Source organism: Nelumbo nucifera, chromosome 1 (assembly GCF_055504915.1).
Source record: "Nelumbo nucifera cultivar China Antique chromosome 1, China Antique-T2T, whole genome shotgun sequence".
Classification (NCBI taxonomy): Eukaryota; Viridiplantae; Streptophyta; class Magnoliopsida; order Proteales; family Nelumbonaceae; genus Nelumbo; species Nelumbo nucifera.
The window spans coordinates 77,610,735-77,637,264 of NC_142649.1; the positions used below are offsets into that span (position 1 = coordinate 77,610,735).

The 26,530-nt window shown below is 36.7% G+C and overlaps 1 protein-coding gene across 6 annotated transcripts in view; it reads left to right on the forward strand.

The window, feature by feature from the left end:
- Window positions 1–186: 186 nt before the first annotated feature.
- LOC104605706 (diacylglycerol kinase 5-like) overlaps window positions 187–26,530 on the forward strand; it is a 33,608-nt gene continuing 7,264 nt past the window's right edge. For 2 of the 6 annotated variants that reach the window (XM_088886646.1, XM_010270571.3), the window contains exons 1-12: window positions 196–615; window positions 5,764–6,020; window positions 6,148–6,270; window positions 6,361–6,489; window positions 7,065–7,150; window positions 9,508–9,631; window positions 11,234–11,282; window positions 13,015–13,097; window positions 13,827–13,894; window positions 15,151–15,225; window positions 18,305–18,392; window positions 18,551–18,667. In XM_088886646.1, coding sequence (XP_088742772.1) covers window positions 5,826–6,020; window positions 6,148–6,270; window positions 6,361–6,489; window positions 7,065–7,150; window positions 9,508–9,631; window positions 11,234–11,282; window positions 13,015–13,097; window positions 13,827–13,894; window positions 15,151–15,225; window positions 18,305–18,392; window positions 18,551–18,667 — 1,137 coding nt within the window. In that variant the 5' untranslated portion in view covers window positions 196–615; window positions 5,764–5,825. Of the gene's footprint in view, window positions 616–5,763; window positions 6,021–6,147; window positions 6,271–6,360; window positions 6,490–7,064; window positions 7,151–9,507; window positions 9,632–11,233; window positions 11,283–13,014; window positions 13,098–13,826; window positions 13,895–15,150; window positions 15,226–18,304; window positions 18,393–18,550; window positions 18,668–26,530 lie in introns of all 6 variants that reach the window. The other 4 variants (XM_010270569.3, XM_010270568.3, XM_019199176.2 and 1 more) reach the window with 4 other exon arrangements.

A 26,530-nucleotide genomic window follows, 5' to 3' on the forward strand; every position in this document is an offset into this window, starting at 1 on the left:
TTGCAAGAATTAAAAAATATTGCAACGGCAAAGTTAAACAAAAGGCTAACGGAATAGGGTTTTTGTCTCACGGTCATACTACAGGGTGTTTGTCGCAAAACAAAATACAGGGGGTCTTTGTCACATACCCCATATTACAGGGGTCATTATAATTTACCCTTGTATTTATTATTATTTATGGAGAGACGTGAGGCGCGATTTGTAAGGAGCAGATCCCAGTTCAAAGTTGACTATCGCTTGTCTGCGGTCTTCATTTTCGTTGAATTTTTTTCATATTCGAAGATCGTAGAATAGGATTGCTCATGTGTTAACTGGTTTTTGTTGTTTTACTACTCTTGAGAAGGATTGGTCTGAGGTCCGTCCATCTTCTATTAATCAGTTCTTTGTTGATATTACAAAATTTCCTTTCAGCTAAAAATCAAGAGCTACTGATCCTATTTGCGGTGGATGTTGAAGTTAAACAACGCGTTTCGGCTTTTTCCTTGAATTTTCTGCTTCGGATAGAATCAAAAGTCTTTTCCCTCCCCTTTTAAGTTCGTTTGTACAATGAATCGCTTCTAACTAGAAAAGCCATCGAAATTCTCTTCAGATCTCTGCAATTGACTTGTTTTTCCGGTAAAGCATCTGTTCTCTTTATATTAATGAAACGATGATGAAGCTGCATCTTTTTTCCCCTTCTTTATTTTGCTCGAATTCCTCCTATCTTTTCGTTTTCCCTTCTCTTTTTGTTTGTGAATAGCCTTTCTGGGATTCACCTTTCTTCACCTTTCTCTTTTTGTCTTTCTTAATATGCTTCTGAAAAAGTGGAATTTTCCGAGATACAGTTCCCGGAATATGTATCTTCGTTTTTGTTTGTTTCTTTTTCGTTTGATGTGCGTCGATCTTTCTTTTACCATATGAGATTATGCAAGATACTGCTCAGGAAGATTATTCGTTCTTATTGGTAATGACAGACATTATTTTTCTCGATTGGATTGGGTCCTCGTGAACAATCATCTGATTCTTGTTTACTCTATTAAGTTCTCACAGAATTTGATGAATCTAAGGCTTTTGGTAACGTTTTGTTGGAACCTTTTTGTTGTTCTGGGCAACAGAAAAGAATTGATTTCCTTCCAAGAAAAAAAAAAGAAAAAGAAAAGCAGTTTCTGATCCCCGGACCAAAGTTGACTAAACGTCACCTAACGCCGTCAAGTTACTACTTTCAATTGTTTTGGTCCTGAAAAACAGGTTTCATTTGTATGCTTAAAAAGGGACATTCTGTTCTTGGGATGTAACATTTTGTAGGTTGATTTATGTGCCTGTAGAACAGCTTGAAACTCAAGCCATGCCCCAAAATTTTGTCGGTTGATTTATGTTCTTGGGATGCAAATTTTTTGTGGGTTAGTTTATATGTTTTGCAAGGGAAATTATGTGCTTGTTCAGTTTCGGCTCGAGAAACTGAAATGACCTAATTTTCTTATGCCAATTGATCTCTCATGGAATGTGGTAAATCATACTTTCTTCCTGATTAAGTCTTCGGTGTATCCATGATCTGGATTATTATAGGAAGAGGGTATAGAAAAACAAAGTTCGTAATGTGATAGATTGACTTTCTTATTTGTTATCATCGGAATCCAAATTGGCCAGTTCAGATGCCAATGAGAAGTGGCATGTGAATTTTGGAATTGGCTTATAGCGTGGAGCGTTGGAATATCTTTATGTTCACACTTTGGCTATGTTTGGTTTGAAGGAAAATGTAGGGAAAGGTAAGGAAACCTTTACAAACCTTGTATTGGTTTCCCTGTCTTTCCCTTCCTTTCCCTACCTTTTCCTTCAAACCAAACATAGCCTTTATGCATCTCTCTTTAGGACATCTTAGGTTGCGTTTGGTAAAAGTGAAAATGTAGAATTAAAGTGAATTTGCACTCAAGTTCAGCTTTGCAGTTATTTGGTAAGAATTTTGGATTCAAAATGGGAGCAAAGTTTGCTTCAAAAAGATGGAAACAATCTTTGCACTCAAAGTTGGTTAGTGCAAAATAGGTTGGTTTCAGCCCCAAGATTCATGTTTGCAGCCATCACAACCAAACAGGATACTCTAAATTTCTCAGTGCAAAACCAAACCGGTTTTGCATCTATATGAACAAATTTGCATTCACTTTTTGTACTCTTGCCAAACACAGCCTAAGCTCTTATTGATGTTGACCTGATTTAATTTATATAGTTTATGCATGCATTATATAAATAATATGTCACTGCTGCCTTGTATGTATCTATTTGTAAACTCCAGTGGCAAAAGATAAGGTAGGTATAAATGTTTAATTTTCCTATTGATTGTTGATGGTTGATCATCCACTTTAATGCTGTGAAAAGGGTAATAAAAAGAATGAAAGAAAAAAGTAAAAAACAAAGAGGAGAATGCGTAAGATTTATGTGGTTTGTCGCTTTATACCTATGTCCATGGAAGATCCATGCAGAATTCATCATTCCCAAATCAACAGTGTACAACTAGGAATAGATGTCTACTGAAAACACCCCTCTAGTTCTTTTGGACCCCTTGCTTTTCTTGTTAATTCATCCCTTTAATACAATGTACTATTTACTACATAAACTAATTAAAGATGTTCGGCAGCCTAGTGCACGAGGCTCCCGCCAATGCGGGGTCTGGGGAGGGATAGATGTTTGTGGCCTTATCCCTGCACATACAGAGAGGCTGTTTCCAAGATTTGAACCCTGATCACCCAGGTTGCAATGGAGCAACCCAACCATTGTGCCAAGGCCCCCCCAACTAATTAAAGATGTTCATAGATTGAAAATCACATTCGTAGGTGATGGTGCGCGATCTGACTACTCCTAGCTGGAGGGCGATCCAGACTCCAGGTGGACGGCGAGCTGGATCGATCTGCAAAACAATCTATCAGAGAACCTGGGGTAGCTAACCCGGCGAGGTCGTTCCGATGCTTAAGTCAGTAAGTATGCTGTAAATGCGAGCTGAATGCTTGAAAGCTTGAGTGCTAGAGAGTAGAGTAATCACGCGTACCTTTGCCTTGAGGTTTCTGTCTTTATATACTGGAGTAATCGTGGGTCTCATGAAAGAGCTCCGGGATCTCCGGGGTGTGGAGATAAGGTTCGTTATGCTTTTGAAGAAGTAGTATGTAGATAAGGCTTATCGTTTCACCTCCGACTCTGGCGGAGTCGGGACGAGTTCTCATCGTGATCTCGGAAAAGTTGGGATATGTTAGCTCATTGTGATCTCGAGAAACTTGGGATCTGTTGGAGAGGCCTCTGGAGTCGGTTACGTGGCGATTTGGGTCATTAGCTCTGAGCTGGTACTTCGATTTTTTAGTCTTGAACTGGATTGGATGCCAAGGTGCCTCTACACCGAAGTGGGTTTTGGGTCGAGGTGGCTGAATACCCGAGCTCCAAATGTTGCGAACTAGGCTTGCCAGGCTGATCTGTCATCCCTTGATCAGATCGCGCCCACGTGTCCCCTTCTTGCTAGGTTGAGCCAAATCACCCTTCATCAGTAGGCTAGTTAATTATGTCAATGGGCTTGACATTCAGAGTGGTTTTTAGCGTAGTGGAGGGCAATATGGTTGTACAGATTTAAAGTTTTAGGTGACACTATCATCTTTTGCCAGTAGTATCAAGAGAATGGTACTAGGAACTTGAAAGCCATGTCCACTTGTTTTAAAAGGATTTTAGGATTCAAGGTGAACTTAGCAAACAACATTTCAGGCATAAACCTTGAGAATGGATAACTTAAGGAATAAGGAGCATGCTAAATGCATGGATGTGAAATCTTTGAGTAGCCACATGAGTACCTTGGTTTTGTTCTTGGAGATCAATAAATTTCTGGAATGAGATAATTGAAAGTTTTTTTTTTTTTTATTTATTTTTTTGGAAGAGATGGTGGCATGAAAGAAGAACTACATCTCCTTAGGGGGGAAGGATCATCCTAACTAAGTGTTTTTCTCTAACTGCTGGTTTATTCTTAGTCTTTAAAGCTCCTATCAAGGTGATAAGACAGTGGAAAAAGTTGTGGACGATCTTTTTTGGGATGTCATGAAACTTAAGAAGACCACCTTAATAACTGGAGATTGTTGTAAAATGATAGTGGATGGCGACTTATGTATAGGATAATGAAGGATATAAACATGCTCCCTCTAGGAAAATGGCTGTGGGAATTTTTTGGAGAGTTCAGCAGTATGGTTTTCAAAATAATGGGTGAAGATAGTGGTTCTACCAACAATGTCACTGTGGTATACCCTTGGAATATGCATTAGAATTCCTCCTGTCTCCTTTCTGTCCTTCAGATGTGTTGTTATTAGTATGGGTTGGGAAAAACTTGTGGTGGGGAGATTTCCCATAATACAGTCTTGTGTACCATTTGATATAGTGTTTGGATGAGGCAATTTTGCCTTTTGGAATGTTCTTTCAACACTCTTTCATTCTTGTAAATTCTCTTTTTTCATTTCATTAATGAATTTTACTCTTCTATCAGGAAAGAAAAAAGGATTTCACAATGTAGGTTGCATTTTATTTCAAAAAGCGTTTGGGCAAGAGATACATCTTCACTTTTTGAAGAGTTCTCTCAACATTGTTTTACTTTTGTAAAATTTCTTTTTCATTTTATTAATAATTTTTTGCTCTACAATCAAAAAAAGGAATTTCTGTAGTGATAAAGATTTCTATATTTTATCCTGTTGGTTCTTTTTTTTTTTTCTTATCATGAAAGCCTTGCTATCTCATTCAATTGTCAAAGATGTCTTTACTTATCCCAAGGCTATTGGTTCTTGGGTGTGGACACTCAGTCATAATAGACACTTAAGTTTCTTGAAAGTTGAAACAAGTGTCTAATTGACTAATCGTACAGTTTGTTTAATAAATTTCAAAAGCTATATATGGTTAGACCTTTCCTTTTACAAATAAGACTTGTAAATGTGAGATGTTGTAAACATGACAGAGGACTTGGAATTTTCCTCACATGTGTGTCCTGTTCAAGGTAAGCAGGGAATTGGTTAATCTGTTATTACATGTTATACCTTTAAGACATGAAATTATTTCAAACCACTCTTTGGATTCCAGTGGCAACTCCTGGATGATATCTGGGGTTTGTTGGATACTAGCTTCTTCTCACCTCCTGCCAGGAGAAGGAAAATGATATTAAAGAGAAGTCAAGTGTGATCCTATGGAGTAAATAAATTGGAGGACCCTAGAATTTTCTGCAGTAGTCTTGAGATGGAAATGATGACAGTTATTGAGAAGATGGTTGAGGTTGAGGTTGGGTTTTTAAGATGATGCTCTTTTTGGGTTTTGTTAGGTTTGAGGTTGATAGCTACTCCTAGCTTGTTAGCTGGATGCATTGTGGTGCAGAATCGGCATGGAGTTTGAAATATGTTATCAGGGAGGCAAGATCCCGGTTTATTTTAGTTGTGGGTTAGCCTTTAAAAAAGGATGGTTGTGCTCCCATGATTGAGCATCATGTAATTCTGTGTTTGTCATATCTGTACTTCAATTTTGATAATTTCAACAGCTTTTTTTTTTCATTGATAATAAAGAGTTCTGGTGCCCAGAGTGAACTCTAAATGGATTCTAAGGTTAGCCAATTCCTTTGCCAAGAGGCCTTGCTAGAGGGTAAGTTCATAGGGTTGGTTATTTTTGGGGATCAGACATTCAGGGATTGTTAGTTGTTTCTGCTATTTCTTTTGGTGCTTTATATGTTCTGGTGCTTGTACTATTTTTCCCTCTTGTAGTTGCTTCAATCTATTTCATTGTCTCATGCAGATTTTCTAAATTTCCAAGGTTGATGATCTTTTGCAATGTAACATTGCAGTTCAGAAAGAACTATGGGTGATTGTAAATCTGAGCACTTCTTGAGAGACTTCTATATCCCGAGTTACATTCTTGTGCCCGACTTAGAGGTTGAACCTGTTTCCTATATCCCTGCCTGCCCTGTATTGGTGTTCATAAACTCCAGAAGTGGTGGTCAGCTTGGTGGGTCTTTGCTTGAAACATATCATGATCTTCTCAACAAAGATCAGGTATTGCCAATGTACAGTAGGTTTTTACTGACAAGGCAGCTACACTTTTGGGCCATATATTTAAAATTGAGAAAGATTCTGTAAGTTCAAAGATGGGTATACTTATTTTTGCAATGGGAACTTTCAGGTTTTTGATTTGAGTGAAGAAGCTCCTGAAAAGGTTCTAAACAAGATTTATGTCAAATTAGAAAAGCTTAAGATCAGTGGAGATGGTTTTGCTGCTGAAGTTGAGAAAAGATTGAGATTAATAGTAAGTTGGGCTGAAAATGGTGTTACAATGGCATATGATGCTTGATGTCTTGATGTTTTTTTTACTCTTTTCATGTGCATATCTGATTAGGTTGCAGGTGGGGATGGTACAGATAGTTGGCTGCTTGGAGTTGTTTCTGATCTTAAACTATCTAAGCCACCCCCAATCGCTACTGTGCCACTGGGAACTGGGAACAACCTTCCATTTTCATTTGGTTGGGTAAGAATATCTACTATGGTGCTATTTTAATAATGGTTTTACAAGATGGTTTTCAAATTACTGCAGATATCAATGCAGACAATAATGAGTCAATATATTGGGTTGCATTTCATTTCTTCAACTTTAGCTGCATTCCTTCTCACTTGACATATCTTCTTTTCCTTGTTTTGATTTTATCTTTTGTTAATTAGAAATGCAAGAGTCACATAATACTTTTTGTTCATATAGGTGCATATACTAGGAATTAGGGAGCAGCATTTGTTTCTCCTTCGTGCATTTTCCTAAGAACACATATATCATTTTTTGTATGCAAACATTCTATGGTTCATGATTAAAATCTATTGAGACCAATGCTCAGGTCGTTTGAATTTTGTACAAGGAAACTGCATTTCTTTCTACATTCATATTGGTGGATTTATGCACACACAAGCAACCTTGGAGTTACACTTATCATCAGATCCACAATATCCATTTGTGGTAACAACATCATAATGTTTTGTAATAGATCTTAGGTCAGTATTGATTATTTGAAGCCTAAATGAGGTATGCTTAAACTGTGCTTTACTAGCATGCAGGGAAAAAAGAATCCTGGCACAAATAAGGAGTCTGTGAAGTTGTTCTTGAAGCAAGTAATGGAAGCAAAAGAAATGAAAATAGACAGGTATTTCTGGCCTTAGTCAACTTGGAATATGTTTAATGTTATTTATTCCTGTTCTTTCCCACTTCTGAAATTTATTTTTGTTTTTGCCAAGTGCACTAAGGAACTTGGCATAAACTAAATCTGAAATGAAAAAGGATTTCCTATTTGGTATGATGGAATAAGTTCATTAACTTCTGCATGGACTTAGTTTATTTCAGAGTATCATAGAATTTAGAGTGTATCTTGCAGCAAGGCCAGGCAAAATTGCTAGGAAGATAACTTATGGAACTTTTACATAGTTGTCAACTTGCCTGACTTTTAGGATGAAAGGTGTATGGTTGGATAACAAACATCTAGTGAGGCTTAAATTATTTAGGCCACATTTGGGGAGTGCTTTTTTGGCCTAAATGGGATTCTGAAAAAGCCACTTTTTTGAATTAGGATTTTTGAAAAAACACTTTTTAGTGTTTGGCTAGTCACCAGCTTTTTGTTCAAAGTAGCTTCTTGCAAATGTAAAAAGCTAAATGAGTTTTTCCTGCTTTTTCAAATTTTTTTTTGATGCATATCAGAGTATGCAGAAACAGAGAAATGATTAGCAGGGTATACCGTAACAGTGAAATGATTTAAAGAAAGACTACTCAGATGTCTCAAGAGAGTTAATTCATTTATAAAATCACAGAATAGTAGTTGCAGCGGTTTTACAAATAATCAGTTACAGTAGTTGACTGAGTCAGCATCAATAATGCAAAAATCTGTTTTGTGCTTTTTTGCCAAACGATTTTTGAATGGCTTTTGAGTTTTGGCTTCTTCAACATTAAAAGCACAAAAAACCTGTTGGAGAAGCACTCCCAAATGCGGCCTTAATGGGTTATATCCATTCTCTGATAAATATGTTCACCTGAAATGTGTTGGAGGATTCATTGTTTGGGATATTGCTAATTTTCTGTAGCCTAGTCAGGTCAGTATATTTTTTTGTTTTTTCCTCCTCTAGATGATCCACCAATTTTTGCACATGGTGGAGAAACATGGGCAATCCAAATTGTTCCTCAGATAGGGGAGCTTGTGGATTAGGTTTTCTACACTTATCTTACAATTGAACCAACTAGGGGTGTTCACAGGTTGGTTTAGTTTGGTTGCGGGCTGTTTGGCCAACCGAACTGACCTGGTCAGGTTGGGGAGTTGGTCACTCGAAACCGACCGACCATTATTGAAAACTGGCCAACACGGGTTGTATTGGCTTGAATAGGTTTTCGGTTTGGTCTCGGTTCAAAAGATTTAAATTTTAAAAATTAAATTTAAATTTAAAGTATTGCAATGGCATTATTAAAAAATTAAATTTAAAAAAATTAAAACTTACAATATAAAATATTTTACACTAGGAAATTTGGGAATATCCCACTTTCCCATATTAAAAAAATTTAAATTTAAAATATAAAATATTAAAACCGACCCAACCTAGGGGTGTCAATGGTATTCAAAAATCTGATTTCGAATTCGAGATTCGACATAATCGAATTGAATTCAGATAATTCGAATATCTAACCGGTCGAATTTGGATATGACCTGATTCGCTTTGATAAATATCTGAATTCGATCGATTATTTAATTCTTTATATAATATATAAATTTTTTAAATGTTTTATATAATTTATATATATTATAATTAAATTATATAAATAATTTATATATTTATATACTTTATATAAATAAAATATTTATTTTAAATATTTATTAATTACCTAAAATACTTAATTAGTTGAATTCGAATCGAATCGAATCGAATATTCGAATATTTAATCGGATTCGAATTCGGATATTGCCTGATCCGATTCGCATTTGATCCGTTTACACCCCTAACCCAACCTCTCGATTTAGCACAATAGCTGAACCAGTGCCAACTGAAAATACTAGAAAACCGACCAACTCAGGTTGAGTTGGGTCGGTTGGTTGGTTTCATCAGTTTCATCGGTTTGATGAACAGCCCTAGAACCAACAACTGGTGTTCTCTAGCACAGACATTTATCTATATGTCCAAGGTGCAGTTTTCTTAATCAAATGAAGAGATTTTCCATAGAAAACAACAAACCTAATAAGTTGACTATCATAGAAGTCACATTTAAACATAAAATTTGATACACTTCTAACAGAAATTCATAAACCCAAAAAACTAAGTGCATTTTTTTTTGTACCCTGTAATTGTATGGGTATGAAAAATACAACATTTTGAGCTTTCGTAGGAAAACACTAAAAGGAACCTATGGATAGTATTGCCTGGTAAGAATTGTATTTGGCAATATCCTATTACTGTATTTTTGCTCCCTTCTTCTGTTCTCTTACTTCTTAGTAATTCTGTTATTAATATTGCCAAAATATATCAGCTGGCATATTATCATGAGGATGAGAGCTCCTGAAGAAGGTTCTTGTGATCCCATTCCACCTCTGGAGTTACCACAGTCTCTGCATGCATTTCATCGGGTCTCTCAAACAGATTCACTGAACATGGTAAGCAGCCCTTTGTTGCATTTTTTTAGTCACTTATTTTACTTTGTGAAAACATTTCTAATTATGCATAGTATAATTAGATATAGAGGCTGTTCCAATATTTTAAACTCCATAAAAGGATAAACAATGCAATAACATGAGAAATAAATTAATTTGAAAAATCATACTTTTTATATTAAGTAAATAGAATAAAATACATTTTTGATTGGCATCTGGTAACTTTATTAATAGAAAAAACTTGATTTACAAAGGGGAGCACCTAGTGCCCCAAGATTAAAATTTATAATGTTCTAAAGTTTTATAATAATTCAACAGGAAATTTCCAATATTTCTAATACATTTCTAAATTTCCAAGTGGTCGACATTTTCATGGAGATGGACATTTTAAATTCTGGTTGAGTCCCAGGCTTTGATGACATGTGATTGTTCATCCTTTGTGCTTGATGCATCTGAATCAATTATCACGTTTTGGTAATTTATTTTCTGCTATGCAAAAGTTCTTTTTGCAGCCCTTAAGGGGAGAGCTCTCCATAAAATTTCATCTTCTTCTTGTAGTTGCTTGGTTTCTCCTTTTTATACCTGCTTGAATGGTTTTTTTTTTATTTGATGTATTTCCTATTTTTCAAGGGTCACTTACACGTATTATTATTTTTTGTAATTCAAAGTTTGAATATTTAGATTTTAGAAGATGATGAACCAGAAAGAATTCTATTGAGTTGGATGATCTATAGTTTGAAGGTTAGGGTTTCTTTTTGAATATCGAGTTCTTGCTGTTCTCTCTATTATATTTTTTAGTATTTTGAATTGTTAACACTGATTTGTGATCCAGTCCCTCTATGGGTTGATGAATTGGCTGAGCTTCTTGAAATAGATTCTAAGCAAGACATTCTCTTTGTAGTAGGATTTGTTTGTCATTGACCTGCAAAATCTAAAAGATCCCCAAAAATTTGTCATTAATTCTTTTGTTGGATAATCAAGAGTTGTCATTCTAATTATGGCCTAACATGTTCAAAGAGAGGGGGTGGGCCTTGGCACAACGGTTGGGTTGCTCCATTGCAAGTTTCAACCTGGGTGACCAGGGTTCAAATCTTGGAAACAGCCTCTCTGTGTATCCTCCATGGGTAAGGCTGTCTACATCTGTCCCTTGCCAAACCCCACATTGGCAGGAGCCTTGAGCACTGGACTGCCTATTTTTTACACGTTCAAAGAGAACACAAATGCAGTAGCGTGATGTTCCAATCCTAAAAGAAGAAAATAAGCTTGCTACATACATTAAAATTTTCCCAAAACCTCAATGACCATACTTTAACAAACCAACCTTAATGCATTATTTCTAATTTATATTAAAAGCCTTAGTTTCTGGGAGGTACTCTTAAACTTCTGTGCATCTGAAAATGAAACAGAGAATGTAGAAGGAAAAATGATTACTTTGTTGGATAAAATAATTGTTGAGTGCTGATCCCAAATAGTTGGAAAAATCCTTCTTGAGTTTACTAAAATAACTGATCATTACCTTCTTTTGAAGATCCTGTCTCAAGTGAAGTATGAATATGACATTATTTACTTCCATACTAACAATCTGTTTTGTTGACCTCCCTTCAGGAAGGTTGTCACACATTTCGTGGAGGATTTTGGAACTACTTTAGTATGGGTATGAATTTCCATTGTGTGAATCCATACTTGGGTTATATTATTTTCCTTACGATTTTTTTTTGCATTGAAAATAATTAGAAGTTCAAAATCGGAAAGTTCCATTTGTTTCAGTGCATTATTAAGTTATTATTGGTTTATCTTAAAACTTCTGAAGAATTGGTAACTCATAGGATCTATGTTGACCTCATTAGAGCACTCAGCTTTTAACTTATTGATCAGCTAGCGACAGAAAGTATTTAGAACCATGCTTACATTCCTTACAACCAAGTACTAAAAAGCCTACTTGGGCAGTTCCATTCTTATCAATTGAAATCTTTTGGAGTAAGGCAGTTATACATTAATGGAAATTGCTTTTAACTTTTTCTATCATAGAAGGAAATAATAATCTGCCTGCTTGAGGTTGTCCATTCTTCCAGGTTCCTTGAGGCATAGAACAGCTGTTTTAACTTCCAACATCCAGTTTAAGTTTGCTAGCTATATCATGCATCTACCTCTGGTTATCAGTTGTAAAAACTGTGTTAGGAAACCAAAAAAGGACATTAGCTAATGTTGGTTCCAGTTATCTAGAATCTTGGGAGGGCTAGACTGGGTTTGGTCCTGACTTTTGAATTTTCACACAAAGCAGCCACCCTTACTTGAACCGACGTTCTCACACTAGATTTTACCTGTTTCAATAATTGATCATTGATCTAACAAAAAATAGAAACTGAAAAAAAGGAAACACACACACACATGCAAAGTTGTTCCAATACCCCAGCCCATATGCCATCTCATCCAACAAGTTTGCAACTATTTCCCTATGTGTTTTGTCCTCATAATATGGGCTTTCTTGGAATCTCAATTTAGGAGGGGTCAAAGGGATTGTGAAACTATGTATTCTTGAAACTCTTTAACTCTATGGAAGGTGAGTGTTTTGATTTCTCCATTCTTGATAGTAAGTTGCGGTCTTCTAATCCCTTGGGGTATTAATATTTCTCGTATGCTTTGTTCTTCAAAGTCCAATTTTCTCCTCCTGGAGATCCTTCTGATTTCTTGATTAGGGCAGTTTGTAAGGGACCAGTTTCAAAAAAAAAAAAATAGAGCTTTTTGTTGGGAACAAACGTATTGGACACAGTTGAAATTATTTGTATTAGGGAGAGGTAGAACACTCTAGACATGAATGATAAATTCACAATACTTAATATAGTTGCTGTTTTTTCTTCATTGATTTATGTATCCAAGTTTGGCTTTTCTTGTCCGTCAATTATCTAATTAGTTATATAAAAATAAAAATTATCATAAAAAAATATAACTTGAATAGAAGGTGAGTCTTGAAATTTTATTCTTTTTTGCTTGCCTAGTCTGACACCTTTTACCTGTGTCAGCTACACTAATACCAGTATCCATGTTATATAGCCAAAATATACATGCCGAAACTACGATAGGAAAATGCATATATGTAGATAAAAGCTATATGATTATGATTTTATATAAAATGAATGCTTGTTTGTGTCTGTTAACGTAAGCTACAGAGTACCTTTTTTTTTTTAATCTAGAATGGTGCAGGCAGCTCTTCCTATTAGTTTAGTGTATTTTTGTTGCACAAATTAAGTTTTTTTCCTGGAATTGTAATGAGATGTATGGTAGAACTCTGTTATAGAATTCCAGCACAACTTGGTAAGTAGCAACTGAGTATGCTATTAAATTAAAATAGTTTTTGAGACAAGAAAAATTATGTTACTCTTTTACAGGAATGGATGCCCAAGTATCATATGCATTTCATTCTGAGCGGAAGTTGCATCCTGAGAAATTTAAGAATCAGCTAGTTAATCAGGTATAGTTTTATTTTATCTTCTGTATTTGGATTTTTTTAGTCAACATTTACTGCAATCATAGTTGTATTTATAATAGACTTTTTCTTTTAACTATGCAAATGATTGTTGAACTACAATCTAGAACCTTGATTTTGATTACCAGCATAACTGGGTAGCTAAATCGACCATCATATTTTCATGGGCCTCACTGGAAAAAGTATAATGTTCAAATCAGATGGTTAAAAGTCTTGAGCAATGTAAATCTTTTAGGATTTTGAGTTTCGAGTTAAGACCAATTACATGGTTGACCCTTTGGAGGTTTTATTTTTATCAGTATGTAAAGTTTGGATGAACAAAGTACAGTTTTTTGCTCCTATTTTCGTTATTCTTCATGGAGGCATGTATTATTTTTTCTTTTCCTAGTTACAGTCAACATAAGAAGGTGGTCCTTGGCGCAAAGGTTTGGTTGCTTCATTGTGACCTGGGTAACCAGAGTTCAAATCTTGGAAACAGCCTCTCTGTATGCGGGGGTAAGGTTGTGTAAATCTATCCCTCCCCAGACCTCGCATTGGCGGGAGGCTTGTGCATTGGGCTACCTTTATTTTGTTCCAGTCAACATAATTTTTCTTGCTTGCATCAGTCTATTGAAGTATATGAATTCATTGTATTATTGGTAGTGCGACTCATGCAATGCATTCCATCAAATATTTATAGGGAATATGTGCACTTATGGATTTTATTTTGATCAGAGTACTTACGCAAAGCTTGGATGTACACAAGGATGGTTTTGTGCTTCTCTTTTTCATCCTTCTTCACGGTGGGTAATTTAGTTCATAGCTCATACAACTGTTTGTGTTTATGAGAAATACCATTGCTCTTATTTTTTTCCTATTAATTCTTATCATATATGCACACAGGTAAATGTAGATTTTTGACCCTGAGGTGTTTTTGTTATTTACTGCATAATTCTAGTTGGCTATTCAATTGTTGCTTATTTTTTTAAAAATATTATCAGTTGAAATTGTGACTCAGGGTAGGAGAAGCAGAAGGGATTTGCTGCATTATGGATTGGGTAGCATATAAATTTTAGTAGAACCATATCAATAGGGCTCTAGACAACAAACCTTGAAAGAGAAAGGTATCCGAACCTCACATTAGGATCTCTAGAAATCAGTTAATCTTCTTATGGAGATAAGAAAATTCTTTCTCAAAGAAGACGGTTAATATTTTTCATTACCTTTAGAAAGAAAGTGCAGCAAATCCAAACCAATCCAAAATAATAATGAAAAAAAAAGAAAAATGCTGCACATGAGTAGATATTTGGATCGGAGGTACTTCATGAACAAGTATATTCTTCTCATTGGGAAGAAGTAAGCTGCTTGTCACCTGAGAAATGATATCATTAACACTCATGTTTTGTCACCTAATACCACCAATAAATAAAAATGGAATAAAACTATACTTAAAAACAAGTATATGTTATTTTTTTTGATAAATGGTAAATACGTATTTGTATTACTGCAATGGTTGGTGAGAAACCCTCAATTCTTTACAAAAATACGTGACTCTATGTATTCGCAGTGAATACAAAAAGAAGTGGAAGATAAAAAATAATTGAAGACTAGTGGTCTCTAAAATTTGAAAATTGAATCCCCACAAAAAGGTTAGAAGTCCCAGCCCATCTCGTCAGGGATCATTCTATCTTCCCAATGATTGATGATTGCTTCCACTGGGATAGTCTTTCCCTCAAAAGCCTGACATTTTCTTTCTTTCCACACTGGCCAAGAAATGGCAATAGGGAAAAACACATAACTATTAGATTATCACATTGTACCCAAAAGTAGCATGCAAATTTGATAACTCATTTTTTAATGGAAGATATGACTTAATACTTTAATAGAAGAATGAGGATACTTTCTCTGGATATGTTTTAAGTGGATCATGCACCCTTAATGCACACTATATAGTTGTCATGAAATCATTTACGTCTTGGGAATCTGTTGTTGCAATAATATATCTTGTATCATCTAGGTCTCTTGTATAAGGAAAATGAATGAGTTAATATATATGCAGGAACATAGCAAATCTTGCAAAGGTTAAGATCATGAAGAGACATGGTCACTGGAAAGATCTCCACATTCCTCACAGGTGAAATTAATGGATTTGTTAATATGCCATTCAGTTGAACTTTCTAAAGTTTCAGCTTCCATATAATTGTTAAACTTTATTTCTATAATTATCATGGTGGTACCTGGAAAAGATTGAAATATGCTCAGGTTAATTGTTTCGTATATTGGTAGCTTGAAGCAATGCTACTTATATGCAGTATTACGACCTGTTTTATTATAAGAAGGTGAGAAAATATATGTGGTTGATTATGTGAAGGAAATGTTGTCTATATGCTAATACATTAAGGAGTTTCTTTGGAAAAAGAGTATTTATTTCTGATTTGTATCTTCTATTAGAGAACAATAATTTTTATCAACTACCTTTTCTCTTTGGAACTTTTACATGCTAATAAACTTTTAATAAACTTGGAAGGTGTTCTCATGGTCAATCTGGCTATCAATTTCAACTGATAGAAAAAAAATCTGGTTATCAATTTTGCAACATGGTCCATTACTCTCCTGCTTTTCAATGGTTTATTCTCTGCCTATGTTAACCCTAGGTCCAACTTAAGTCGCATCTCTAGTTTTTATATAGCTAAATCTTGAACTTACTAGACATCCCATACCATGCTCAATGCCAAAAAATGTGATTTTCCATATTGCTAATGCACATTTGGCATCCGGTGCCAAATGGGATATCTCAACTTTGTTCTGGAGGCTGTTAATTCAATGGAGCTTTGAAGGGGTGTGGAAATCATAAGTTGCACTGGATACTGGAGAATACAAAAGTATTATTGTCCTGTCAAATGGTTAAAATAACCATGAAGTGTGAGAACTGTATAGTCTAGAATTAAGGATGAAAAAGGGTGATATGGATCAATTGGAGGAAAGGGACAATTAACAACTTAGGTTAAAATTATAGATAAATTTGAGAGAGAACCAGGGAATCTAGGGCTAATTAAATGGCTTGATCAATTGGCTTTATGCAATTAAATGGTTGGACAAATTGGGGGCAGGGGAAGGGGAATCCACATGATATAGAAATAGTAGCAGGAAAAGAATACCTTTATTCTACAAATGATATTAATCTAATACACTAGGGCTCCCTGGTCCAGTAGATCAAATGGCTGTATTGATCAATCTTGGGTGGTCAGAAAAAGAGCCTTAATCTTGTCAATGAACTAGTACAGCTGGCTTTGGTTGATGCAGTACAGGTTTTTGATTGGTCTGTTAGATGGGGGTGCCCTGACATTTAGAGCAGCACTTGGTTGCTTGCCTAATGAGGAATTTACTCCTTACACCTCATATTCTTTTTCTCAGCTACATAATTAGAGTTTTATGTGTTCGGTTTCTCTTCACGAAACAACTGGAGCCTTCCTGTTGTTTCTTTTTACAGGTAAGTTATGCTTTTTTTTTTGTTTTTTTTTTCTTTTTATAAATTTAAGATAGCAAGAGAAAAAAGACGAGGAAAGAAGCAGAAATATTCAAGGTCATCAACAGAATATGACTTACCCCTATAGCCCCCACCCCCACCCCCACTTTTAATATTGTTGTGGTCATCCATTTCCTATCAATTTTACATTTTTCATTGTTAACAAAATATAATAGAATACTGATAACAGAATATTAATTAGATATTTACCAGATTGAGGTCAAATGTGCACTAAAATATGGAAATTCTACAATCTCTGCCATCTGTTATTTGTCACTGTGACACTCTAGCTTTTAATAAACAACAAGAGGAAAACCTCATCTCAACTATATGGGGTGGGTTACTTGAATCCTGTATTCCCATTCCACTCCATCTATGGCAATATTTATGGTTGGAATAATTTCTGCTATTTCAACCTTGTTTCTTTTGGCCTGCTGCTGGCTCTTATAAACCTTTCAACTTGCATGAAGTTGCTAGGCTACACTTGGTTTTGTATGCACATGCCCAAACCATCTTAGTTTGCATTTCCTCATTTTATCACCTATTTGGTCAACTGTTAAGTCTCCATGAATATGCTCATTTCTAATCTTATCTTTTTTTTTCCATTCTTCCGTTTCAATATCCACACACTTTCTATGCTCATTTTTTGAATATGCTACTTTTTGACTGCCCAAAACTCTGTCCCATATAGCATTGACAGTCACCAGGCTTTTGATAACATATTGTAAAATGCTATGATAGTACTTTTGCTATGACTATCAGCCATCTCTATTATATCATCATCATCATCGAAGCCTTATCCCAACTATATGGGGTCGGCTACATGAATCCTGTTTTTCCATTCCATTCTGCCTTTTATATTATAGTAGTTGATTTATGCTAAAACAAGAAAAATTTGGGTTTTGATGTAAACTGAAATACAATATACCTGATCAATTTCTGTTCTTTAGGGATGCTGAATGAATGCTCTTGAATGCTTTCCACTAGATCTTTAGTAGTTCATTTATGCTAGAACAGAAAGCTTGTAGAGAAAAAATAAAAACAAGAGAGAAGAAACCTATAATAACTCAATGGGCACCTAGAGTCAGTCGGTTCATGAGAATCAGCTACCATAAACACAATATTTAGAAAATTTCACTCAAATACATTTTTGCAATGGTAAACACATATATAGACTCTCTAGGGTCAGCCAAACAGTCAAAGGCTGGACACAACAATATCTATTTTGCCATTAGTTAACTTCAGTCCAAACTCCAAAGAAACTAAATAACAAGACTATGACTAGACAAGAGTACCTGGCCAAATCTCACATAAAATTTGCAAATGACCATAACGTCTACATTATTTAAATATACAACATATAAAATTCAAGAAATCCAATATCTGATCACTTGGTTCCTTCATTATATGTACATTGTGAGAGCATATTTTACTTAAATATTTTGACACAGGGTATTGACATTATAATTGTTACTTTCTGTTGAGGCTGTGTATTCTATGTGAATTGTGAAGATCCAATGTGCTATAAGTTATTTTTTTTAAAGCTCTCTCTCATCAGTATATTCTTTTAGCACCACAAGAATGAACTTAAATATTTACACTTCTTATCCAGACATGAGTAGTTCTATTCTCTGTGCAGGTATATCTTCATGGTTAGTCTAATAAATTACCTGTCTTTGATATACAGCATTAGGTCAATTGTCTGTCTCAACTTGCCTAGCTTTTCTGGTGGACTTAATCCATGGGGAACACCAAATAAGAAGAAAGAACTAGATGTGAGTTCTACTTTTTAATACTTGTTTTGGAAAATCAACAGTATCAATGCCATTTCCATACTGCAATTACGTTTACCCAATTGATTTGTTACTTTTCTCTAAAAAAAGTATTTCTGCTTATATTTTTTAACAAAAGTTTCTTGGATTATACTCTACAGAGAGGCTTGACCCTTCCATATGTAGATGATGGCCTTCTTGAGATTGTTGGTTTTAGGGATGCTTGGCAGGGGCTTATTTTACTTGCTCCAAAGGGACATGGAACTCGTCTTGCACAGGTTAGAAGAAAAACTTCTCATGGTGTGATAATTTTCACTTTTTTTTTGCATTAGGACCATCATTTTGAAATGAGAATGCAAGGTATATCATGAATGAGAATTGAGATGATTGCATAACTTGTAATTCTAGTTGCATGTTTATACTGATATATGAATGTTACCATAGAAAAATCAAGGGAGAGATATTTCTATGCATAAACTCCATAAATTTTATGTCCTTGGTGCTATAATGAGCAAGCATAAGCATTTGATATTTAGTTTTCTATTGGTTGGCCCTTTCTTGGATGGGTCAGAGCCTAAATGGGTACTGGTTGACTATGATAATGATCTTTAAGAGAAATATAATAAAAGAGTGACAAATTAAAAGTAGTTTGCTTTAACACTAAAAGACTTGAAAAATGTTGGCTGGTACTCTTTGATTGATATGCTTTTGAGGGAATATCTATTTCTCCATGTAATAGGTTTCTCACCCCAATTGAACATCTAACTCTCTTCATATCCCAGACCCATGTTTTTTGTTGTTGAAGATGGATTTTATCACAAAATACTTTACTGGATAAAGTGGTCTTGTGGGGACATGAGAGTTTGTGATTTAGTCTAAGTTTTGAAAAAGTTTTGGTGTGGGTACAAGAGTGGAGAACCAAGAATTAGAGAAGATATGAATGCTAGGGCTGTCAGCTCCCCTCCCAACATAACAATCTTGAAAAAGATTCTAAGTAGCTTAGGATTACAAAAATACCCTTACAAGGAATGTACCCTTATTATTTTATGATTGACGTCCCTCTGGTTGATCAAATAAATCTTAAAATTTGCTGCTTGTCAGTTAGTAGCTACTGTTTTTCATTCAAGATGAAGCTATTCTCCTTTATCTTCCAGATGGTATGTCTATAAAAGTTGGAGCACATTATTGGATTCATCCTACTTACAGATCTTGATAGTATGTTGGACCAACTAAATAGTTGTGATGCGTATTGATATGCATAATCACAGCATTTTTTTATTTTATATTTACTTTTTTATAATTAATAACAAAAGATATTAATTGAGGATCAAAGGTGAAAGAGAGATATACTAGAGGCAGGCTGGAAGCCCCAAAGACAGGAAAAACAAAAGGGCTTACAAGATAGAGATATGGAATAGAAGAACACAAAACCAACCTAAACAACACTGCTAAAACCCCCAATGCAACACTAAGACCTAGACATGCTCACCCACCCAAAAGCACAAGTAAACCATAACTGACCTTACTGCTGAACCTCCAAAAACTTCCTCTTCCCTACACAGCCATCACAAAAACAAAAGAAAATAATGCCATCTCATATAATATAACTATTATAGAGGGCAAAAAGTATGAAGAAACTGAGAAAATAGCATCAAGTCTTTAGACTTGCATGATGGCTCTGCTGACCTACAAGAAAGGAAATGTGGTAGTTTGGATAGTGAAGTCTTTCCAAATGTTTAAATTTTGTGGTGTTCTTGTTGTTCACCACTTCTGACCAAGTAATGTTCTATCTTAATAGGGTGATTTTAGTGGAAAAAATGTTATTCTATTGAGTAGGGGTGTCAATGGACCGGTTTTGGATTGGACCCCGTCCAAACCAAAATTAATTTGAATGGATTGGATGGACCAACAAGACATTGAATTGGACCAGTCCAGACTTAATGGTCCTAATTGGATTCGATTGGACCTGGTCCATCCATAGTGAATTTATATTGGATTGAGCCAATATCTGGTCCATTGATAAAAGATATGAATATAGGTGTCAATGGACCGGGTTTGGGTTAGAATTAATCTAAATTAAAACAAATTTGAACAGATTGGACGGTCCAGACATTGAATTGGACCGGTCCAAAATATTCATTGGATTGGATTGGACCTGGTCCATTTGTAATGGACTCACATTGGACTGGATTGGATTGGACCAAATCCAGTCCAATTGACACCCCTACTATTGAGGACCATTCTTAACAATGGTCATAGTTGAATGTTCAACAACATTTTTTTTTTGAGAAAAGGTGAGGTATTCTATTATATTAAAATAAAAGATAAATGCTGCCATTAAAACTAGCACAGCAAGGAGCTGTGTAGCTCAGAAAACCCATACATCAATTTGTTCTTTGGTGATTACAAAAAAGAGTATCATAAAAAAAAGACCTATATGGTATGTTCCCGAACATTTTGTGCATTGCAGTCCAAGAGTAGATTCTGCCCCAGAGAGCATTGACAATGCCTTCTTCTGTCCTGCCACTTCCTTCAAAAATTCTGGAATTTCTTTCCAGTCACACAGTCCAAATTAAAGCCAAGGGAATAATTCCCAAACAACTTTTCCTTTTCTGCTTAATCCATGAATGTGCCAACCCTTAGAGCCTCCATCACGGTCTAAAGAAAGCTGTAATTCTTTCGTCACTCTATTTTCTTCTTTATCTTGAATTTCTCAAGCAGTTTGGGTGATTTTTGCTGTAAAAATCACTAGAACCGATCTGCTAGACCCGTTCTCCTGCATTAAAAGGTAAGTCTCTGGCTGACACGCATGAGAATGCAGGTTTGAGTTTGATAGGAGCCACTTTATGTAAAAATGCCAAAAGTTAGGTTCGTATCCAGTGATTCAAGTCCACCCCTCCCAAAACCCTAGATAGCTAGGACCAAAATTAGGTAATGGCCTTTTTTTGATAAGTTTTCTGTTAAATCTGTCATAATCAATCTTTTGGAAACTCAAACTACACTGACAACTCTAAATAAACAATAGAAATAAACTTAACAACAAATATTTGTTAGAATTAAAGGCAACAAACCAATAATGTCTTTATTTTACATAATCAGGGGTAGAGTCAAGAGACACATTACTGTTGAAGATTAATTAGTTTTATGATGTTTTTCTGAGTAGATGTCTATGTTAGTTGTTGTGAGCTTGAGAGCTGTACTCGAAGTAGAGGAGAGGAGAAGAACACCACTGATATGTTGTGAATGTCGAACTGTACTGCCCAGTCGACCATGCTATTATTTATATTTGAATGTAGTACAATGATACAAGTAATTACTGGAATGCCCTTGATTAGTGATGGGACACCCAGTTAAATTAAAGCATTAAACAGGCTTAGGCCCATTAACACAGGCCCAGTTACAGGATAACTTAAACTTAAGTATGGGCTAATAAGAACTCTTATCAACCGAACACTCATACAAAGAGACTTCATTCTAACATTCTAACACTCCCCCCTCAAGCTAAGCATGGATATCAATCATGTTTAGCTTGCCAAGTATGTCCCTGAACTTTGTTGCTGCCAGCCCTTTAGTCAATATATCTGCAATTTGCATCTCTGATGGAGTATAAGGCACACAGAGTTCTCCCGAGACAATTCTCTCTTTGACAAAGTGTCGATCAATTTCAATATGTTTTGTCCTGTCATGCTACACGGGATTGTTGGCAATGTTGATAGCAGCTTTATTATCACAATACAGCCTGAGAGGACCCTCAACCTTAATACCAAGCTCATTAAGAAGAGTTCTGAGCCATAAGAGTTCAACAACCCCGTGTGCCATAGCTCGGTATTCTGCTTCTGCACTTGATCTAGCCACTACATTCTGCTTCTTACTATGCCATGTGACCAGGTTTCCTCCCAAGAATGTACAGTAACCTGAGGTTGATTTTCGGTCTCCAACAGACCCCGACCCAATCTGCATCAGTGTAGGCTTCAATTTCAAGCCTACTGTTTTTCTTGAATAGAATTCCTTTCCCTGGGCAAGTCTTCAAGTACCTGAGAATTCTTTCCACTGCTCTCATATGAGGGATCTTTGGTGAGTGCATGAATTGACTGACAACATGCACTGCGTAGGCAATGTCTGGCCGAGTAAGGGATAAGTATATCAGCTTTCCTGCCAATTTTTCGTACCTCTCTTTATCACAATATTCCTCACCCATTGATTCTTGTGGTTCATGGTTCGGTTCTATTGGAGTGTCTGCTGGCCTGCACCCCATCATGCTTGTTTCCCCTAGGAGATCTAGCATATATTTCTGCTGACATATGTAGATTCCTTCTCTTGATCTAGCAACTTCAATCCCAAGAAAATATCTCAGGTTTCCCAGGTCTTTGATCTCAAATTCTGAAGCTAAGAACTCCTTCAGCCTCTTCATCTTTTCCAAGTCATTTCCGGTAATCACCATATCATCCACATAAACAATGAGTGCCGTAAGTTTGTCATCCTGTCTCCTTGTAAACAATGTATGATCTGCACTGCTCTGAGTGTACACTTTCTTCATGGCCATACAAAGTCTCTCAAACCATGCTCGGGGAGACTGCTTCAAACCATATAATGCTTTCCTTAGTTTACACACCTTCTTTCCAACATCATAGCCTGGTGGGGGTTCCATGAATACCTCTTCATGAAGATCACCATTTAGGAAGACATTCTTCACATTCAGCTGATGGAGTTCCCAAGAGAAATTTGCTGCTAGTGACAGTAGAACCCGGATTGTGTTGAGCTTTGCTACTGGGGCAAAGATTTCTTTGTAATCAATTCCTTCCTTTTGTGTAAATCCTTTTGCCACAAGTCTGGCCTTGTACCTCTCGATTGACCCATCTTCCCTGTGCTTTACTGTGAATACCCACTTGCACCCAACAGTGCCTTTCCCCTCTGGCAGGTCCACTAATTCCTACGTTCTTGCTTTCATTAGGGCTTTCATCTCTTCATTCATGGCTTCTTTCCACCTTGGATCAGATGCCGCCTCTGAGTACCTGGAAGGGACACATACAGAGGAAAGAGCAGACACAAAGGAGTGATAGGCAGGAGATAAGTGAGTAAGAAACAAAATCAACTATGAGATGCCGGGTGGTACAAGAACGAACAGGCTTACGGAGAGCAATAGGAAGATCCAAATCCGAAGTGTGTGAGTCAGAATTACCTTGGATTGCAGAGACAAATTGATCTGAGTTCAACTGGTTGCAATCATGAGGTTGAGTGCCCTTCTTCCTTCTGCTGTATGTAAGTATCTCTTTCTCTTGCCTACTGGAACCTTCAGGAGCATCTGCTGTATCAAGAGAAGTAACTGGCACAGTGGGAGCCTCACTAGGTTGACCCGGAATGTCACAGCTAGGAGTAGTGGAAGGTGATGAAAGGGGAACAAAAAAGAAGGGAGAATGAGAATCCTTTTCCAATCCACTAGTCTCCCCCTGAAGAGGATTCTGAGAAGACTGGAAATACGGTTGAGACTCAAAAAAGACTACATCTCTGGTGACATACTTTTTCTTGGAGACAAGATCATTACACTTGTACCCCTTTTGTGTAGGAGAGTACCCCAAAAATATTCCCTTTGTAGCCTTGGGATCCAGCTTGGTTTTCTTTGGATCCTTCACATGTATGAAGCATGTACAGCCAAAAACCCGTGGGGGAAGAGGAAATTTTGGAAGAGTGGGACACAAAACAGAGAAATGAGTCTTCATACCCAATACCTTGGCATCCGATTTATCAGGTATGATGCAGTGAGTATAGCTTAAGACCAATATTGCTTGGGCACTTTGTGCTGGAATAGTAGGGCTCGAGCTGTCTCCAATAGGTGTCTGTTCTTGTGCTCAACAACCCCATTTTGCTGAGGGGTGTTAGCACAGGATGATTGGTGTAACATGCCTGCATCTTCCACGAATGAGTTCAGGGATCTTTCAAAGTATTCAGCCGCATTGTCTGACCGGAATTGCTTAATCTTCTTATCAAATTGTGTTTCAATCATCTTGCAAAAAGCCATAGTTATCCGTGGTACTTCATCTCGTCCTTTTAACAGATAAATCCATATGCACCAAGAATAATGGTCAATAAAACTGATAAAGTAACGGAAACCATAAATGGAAACAATGGGTGAAGGTCCCCAAACATTAGAATGAACCAAATCAAAAGGAGCTCGAATTTCATTACTAGAAGTTGGATACACTGTACTACATTGTTTTGACATTTGACACACATCACAAATTAAAGACTGACTTGGAATTCCCTTAAACAATTCGGAAACAACATTGCTAAAGAAGAGAAAGACACATGACCTAGCCTAGCATGCCACAGGTGCAGCCTAGCTATTGACTCCACACTTTCCGGACTAGTAGTAGCAGAAGCTTGTAGGGCTGAGCCAATGTCTGCATCAAAATAGTAGAGGCCCCCATACTCATGACCACTCCCAATCGTTCTCCTCGTCAATCTGTCCTGGAAGACACAATGAGTAGGAAAAAAGTTATACTGTAGTTCAAATTTTTTGTAAGCTTTGAAACAAACAAAAGATTTGAGGTAAGACTAGGAACATGTAGGACTGATTTAAGAGAGAGGTCCTTGTTTAGGTCAACCACCCCCTTTCCAGAGATGGTGGAGAGAGACCCATCAGCCACTCTCATCTTATCCTGGCCAGACAACAAATGATATGGAGAGAATAAGGAGGACATATGTGTCATATGGTCAGTTGCTCCGGAATCAATCACCCAAGAGGTAGAATCAATGGAACTAGTTGCACTAAAGGCAGAGACTTTACCTGATCTGGCAAGAGAGGTGGAAGCTAAAGAATTGTTCTTTAGACGGGCTAATGCCTAGCTGAGAATCTCTACCTCACTAGCCGTGAAGCCTAAAGTACTTGGTCTAGAGGAGTCGGCAGCCTGCCCTATGGAGGAAGAGGACATAGTCGGAGTACTTTGTGAGTTGTCACTACTGTTGTTGGTGGCAAGATTCCCACTTGCTGTGTGACCCTTATGTTGTCTTTTGTCCTTTCTCAAAGCAGCTGGCTTCAGATGAGGATACAAGACCCAACATTTCTCCTTTGTGTGTTTCTCACCACCACAATGGATACACTTGAGGGACTTCTTGTCTGGATATTTATTTCCCTTAGTGGAGACTAGGGCTGAATGTTCTCCAGATAGTTCAGTTGACTGTGTCTGGGAGTCAACTTGCATCTCCCTTCTCCTGACTTCTTCATTCCTCACCAGGTAATAGACATGGTGAAGCTCTGGTAATTCATCTCTCCCTAGAATTTGTGACCTTATACCCTCATATACTGGGTCTAGGCCAGCCAGAAACTTGAAGGCTTTGCTCTCTTCAATTTGCTTGTCATGTCTCTCCTTGTCCCTGTCATTTTCCCAATCCAATATCAAGTGATGATCAAGCTCTTCCCAAAGGCCTTCCAGGGTTGCAAAATATGTTGCCATGGACATGTCTCCTTGCCTTAGAGCTGCAATATCTTGGTTCAATCTGTAGATTCTAGCATTGTTCTTTTTCTGGCCGTAGGTCTTGGATACTTTCTCCCAAATCTTAGCGGCTGTGGGGAAATGATGAACAGTTCTAGCCACCCGAGGAGTCATGGAGGCCAGCAACCAAGACATGATTGTGGTATTCTCCTTGTGCCACACGACATGCTCAGGACTGCCAACTTCAGGTTCTTTCTTGTCTCCATCCAGATAGCCTGTGAGATCACGAGAAGTAATGAACAACCTTGCTGAGACGGACCACTCTCTGAAGTTATATTCATCCAGCAACACGTTTGTAATCTGTAAACTGTGCAGATTAGGGTTTTCCAGGTTAGAGAACCTTGCGGCAGGTCTGTTATCTCTGGAGGAAACTTCTCCAGATAGTGAGGACATGCTGACTTCAGTCTTAGAGTAGGTTTAGAGTTCACCGAAGTGTTCACAGTGCTGGACAATTTTGTCTTTTTTATAAAGATTAATATAAATAGAAGACTGGTGGCTGCCAGTACTGAGTTTGCTTTTCTTTCTATCATCAGTACCTCTCTTTCTCTCTCTCTCTCTCTCTCTCTCTCTCAATCACCACAAGCAACAACATGGTATCAGAGTGGAATTTCTGGGCTGGAGAAGACCTACGATCCTAGCATCAGCCTTTCT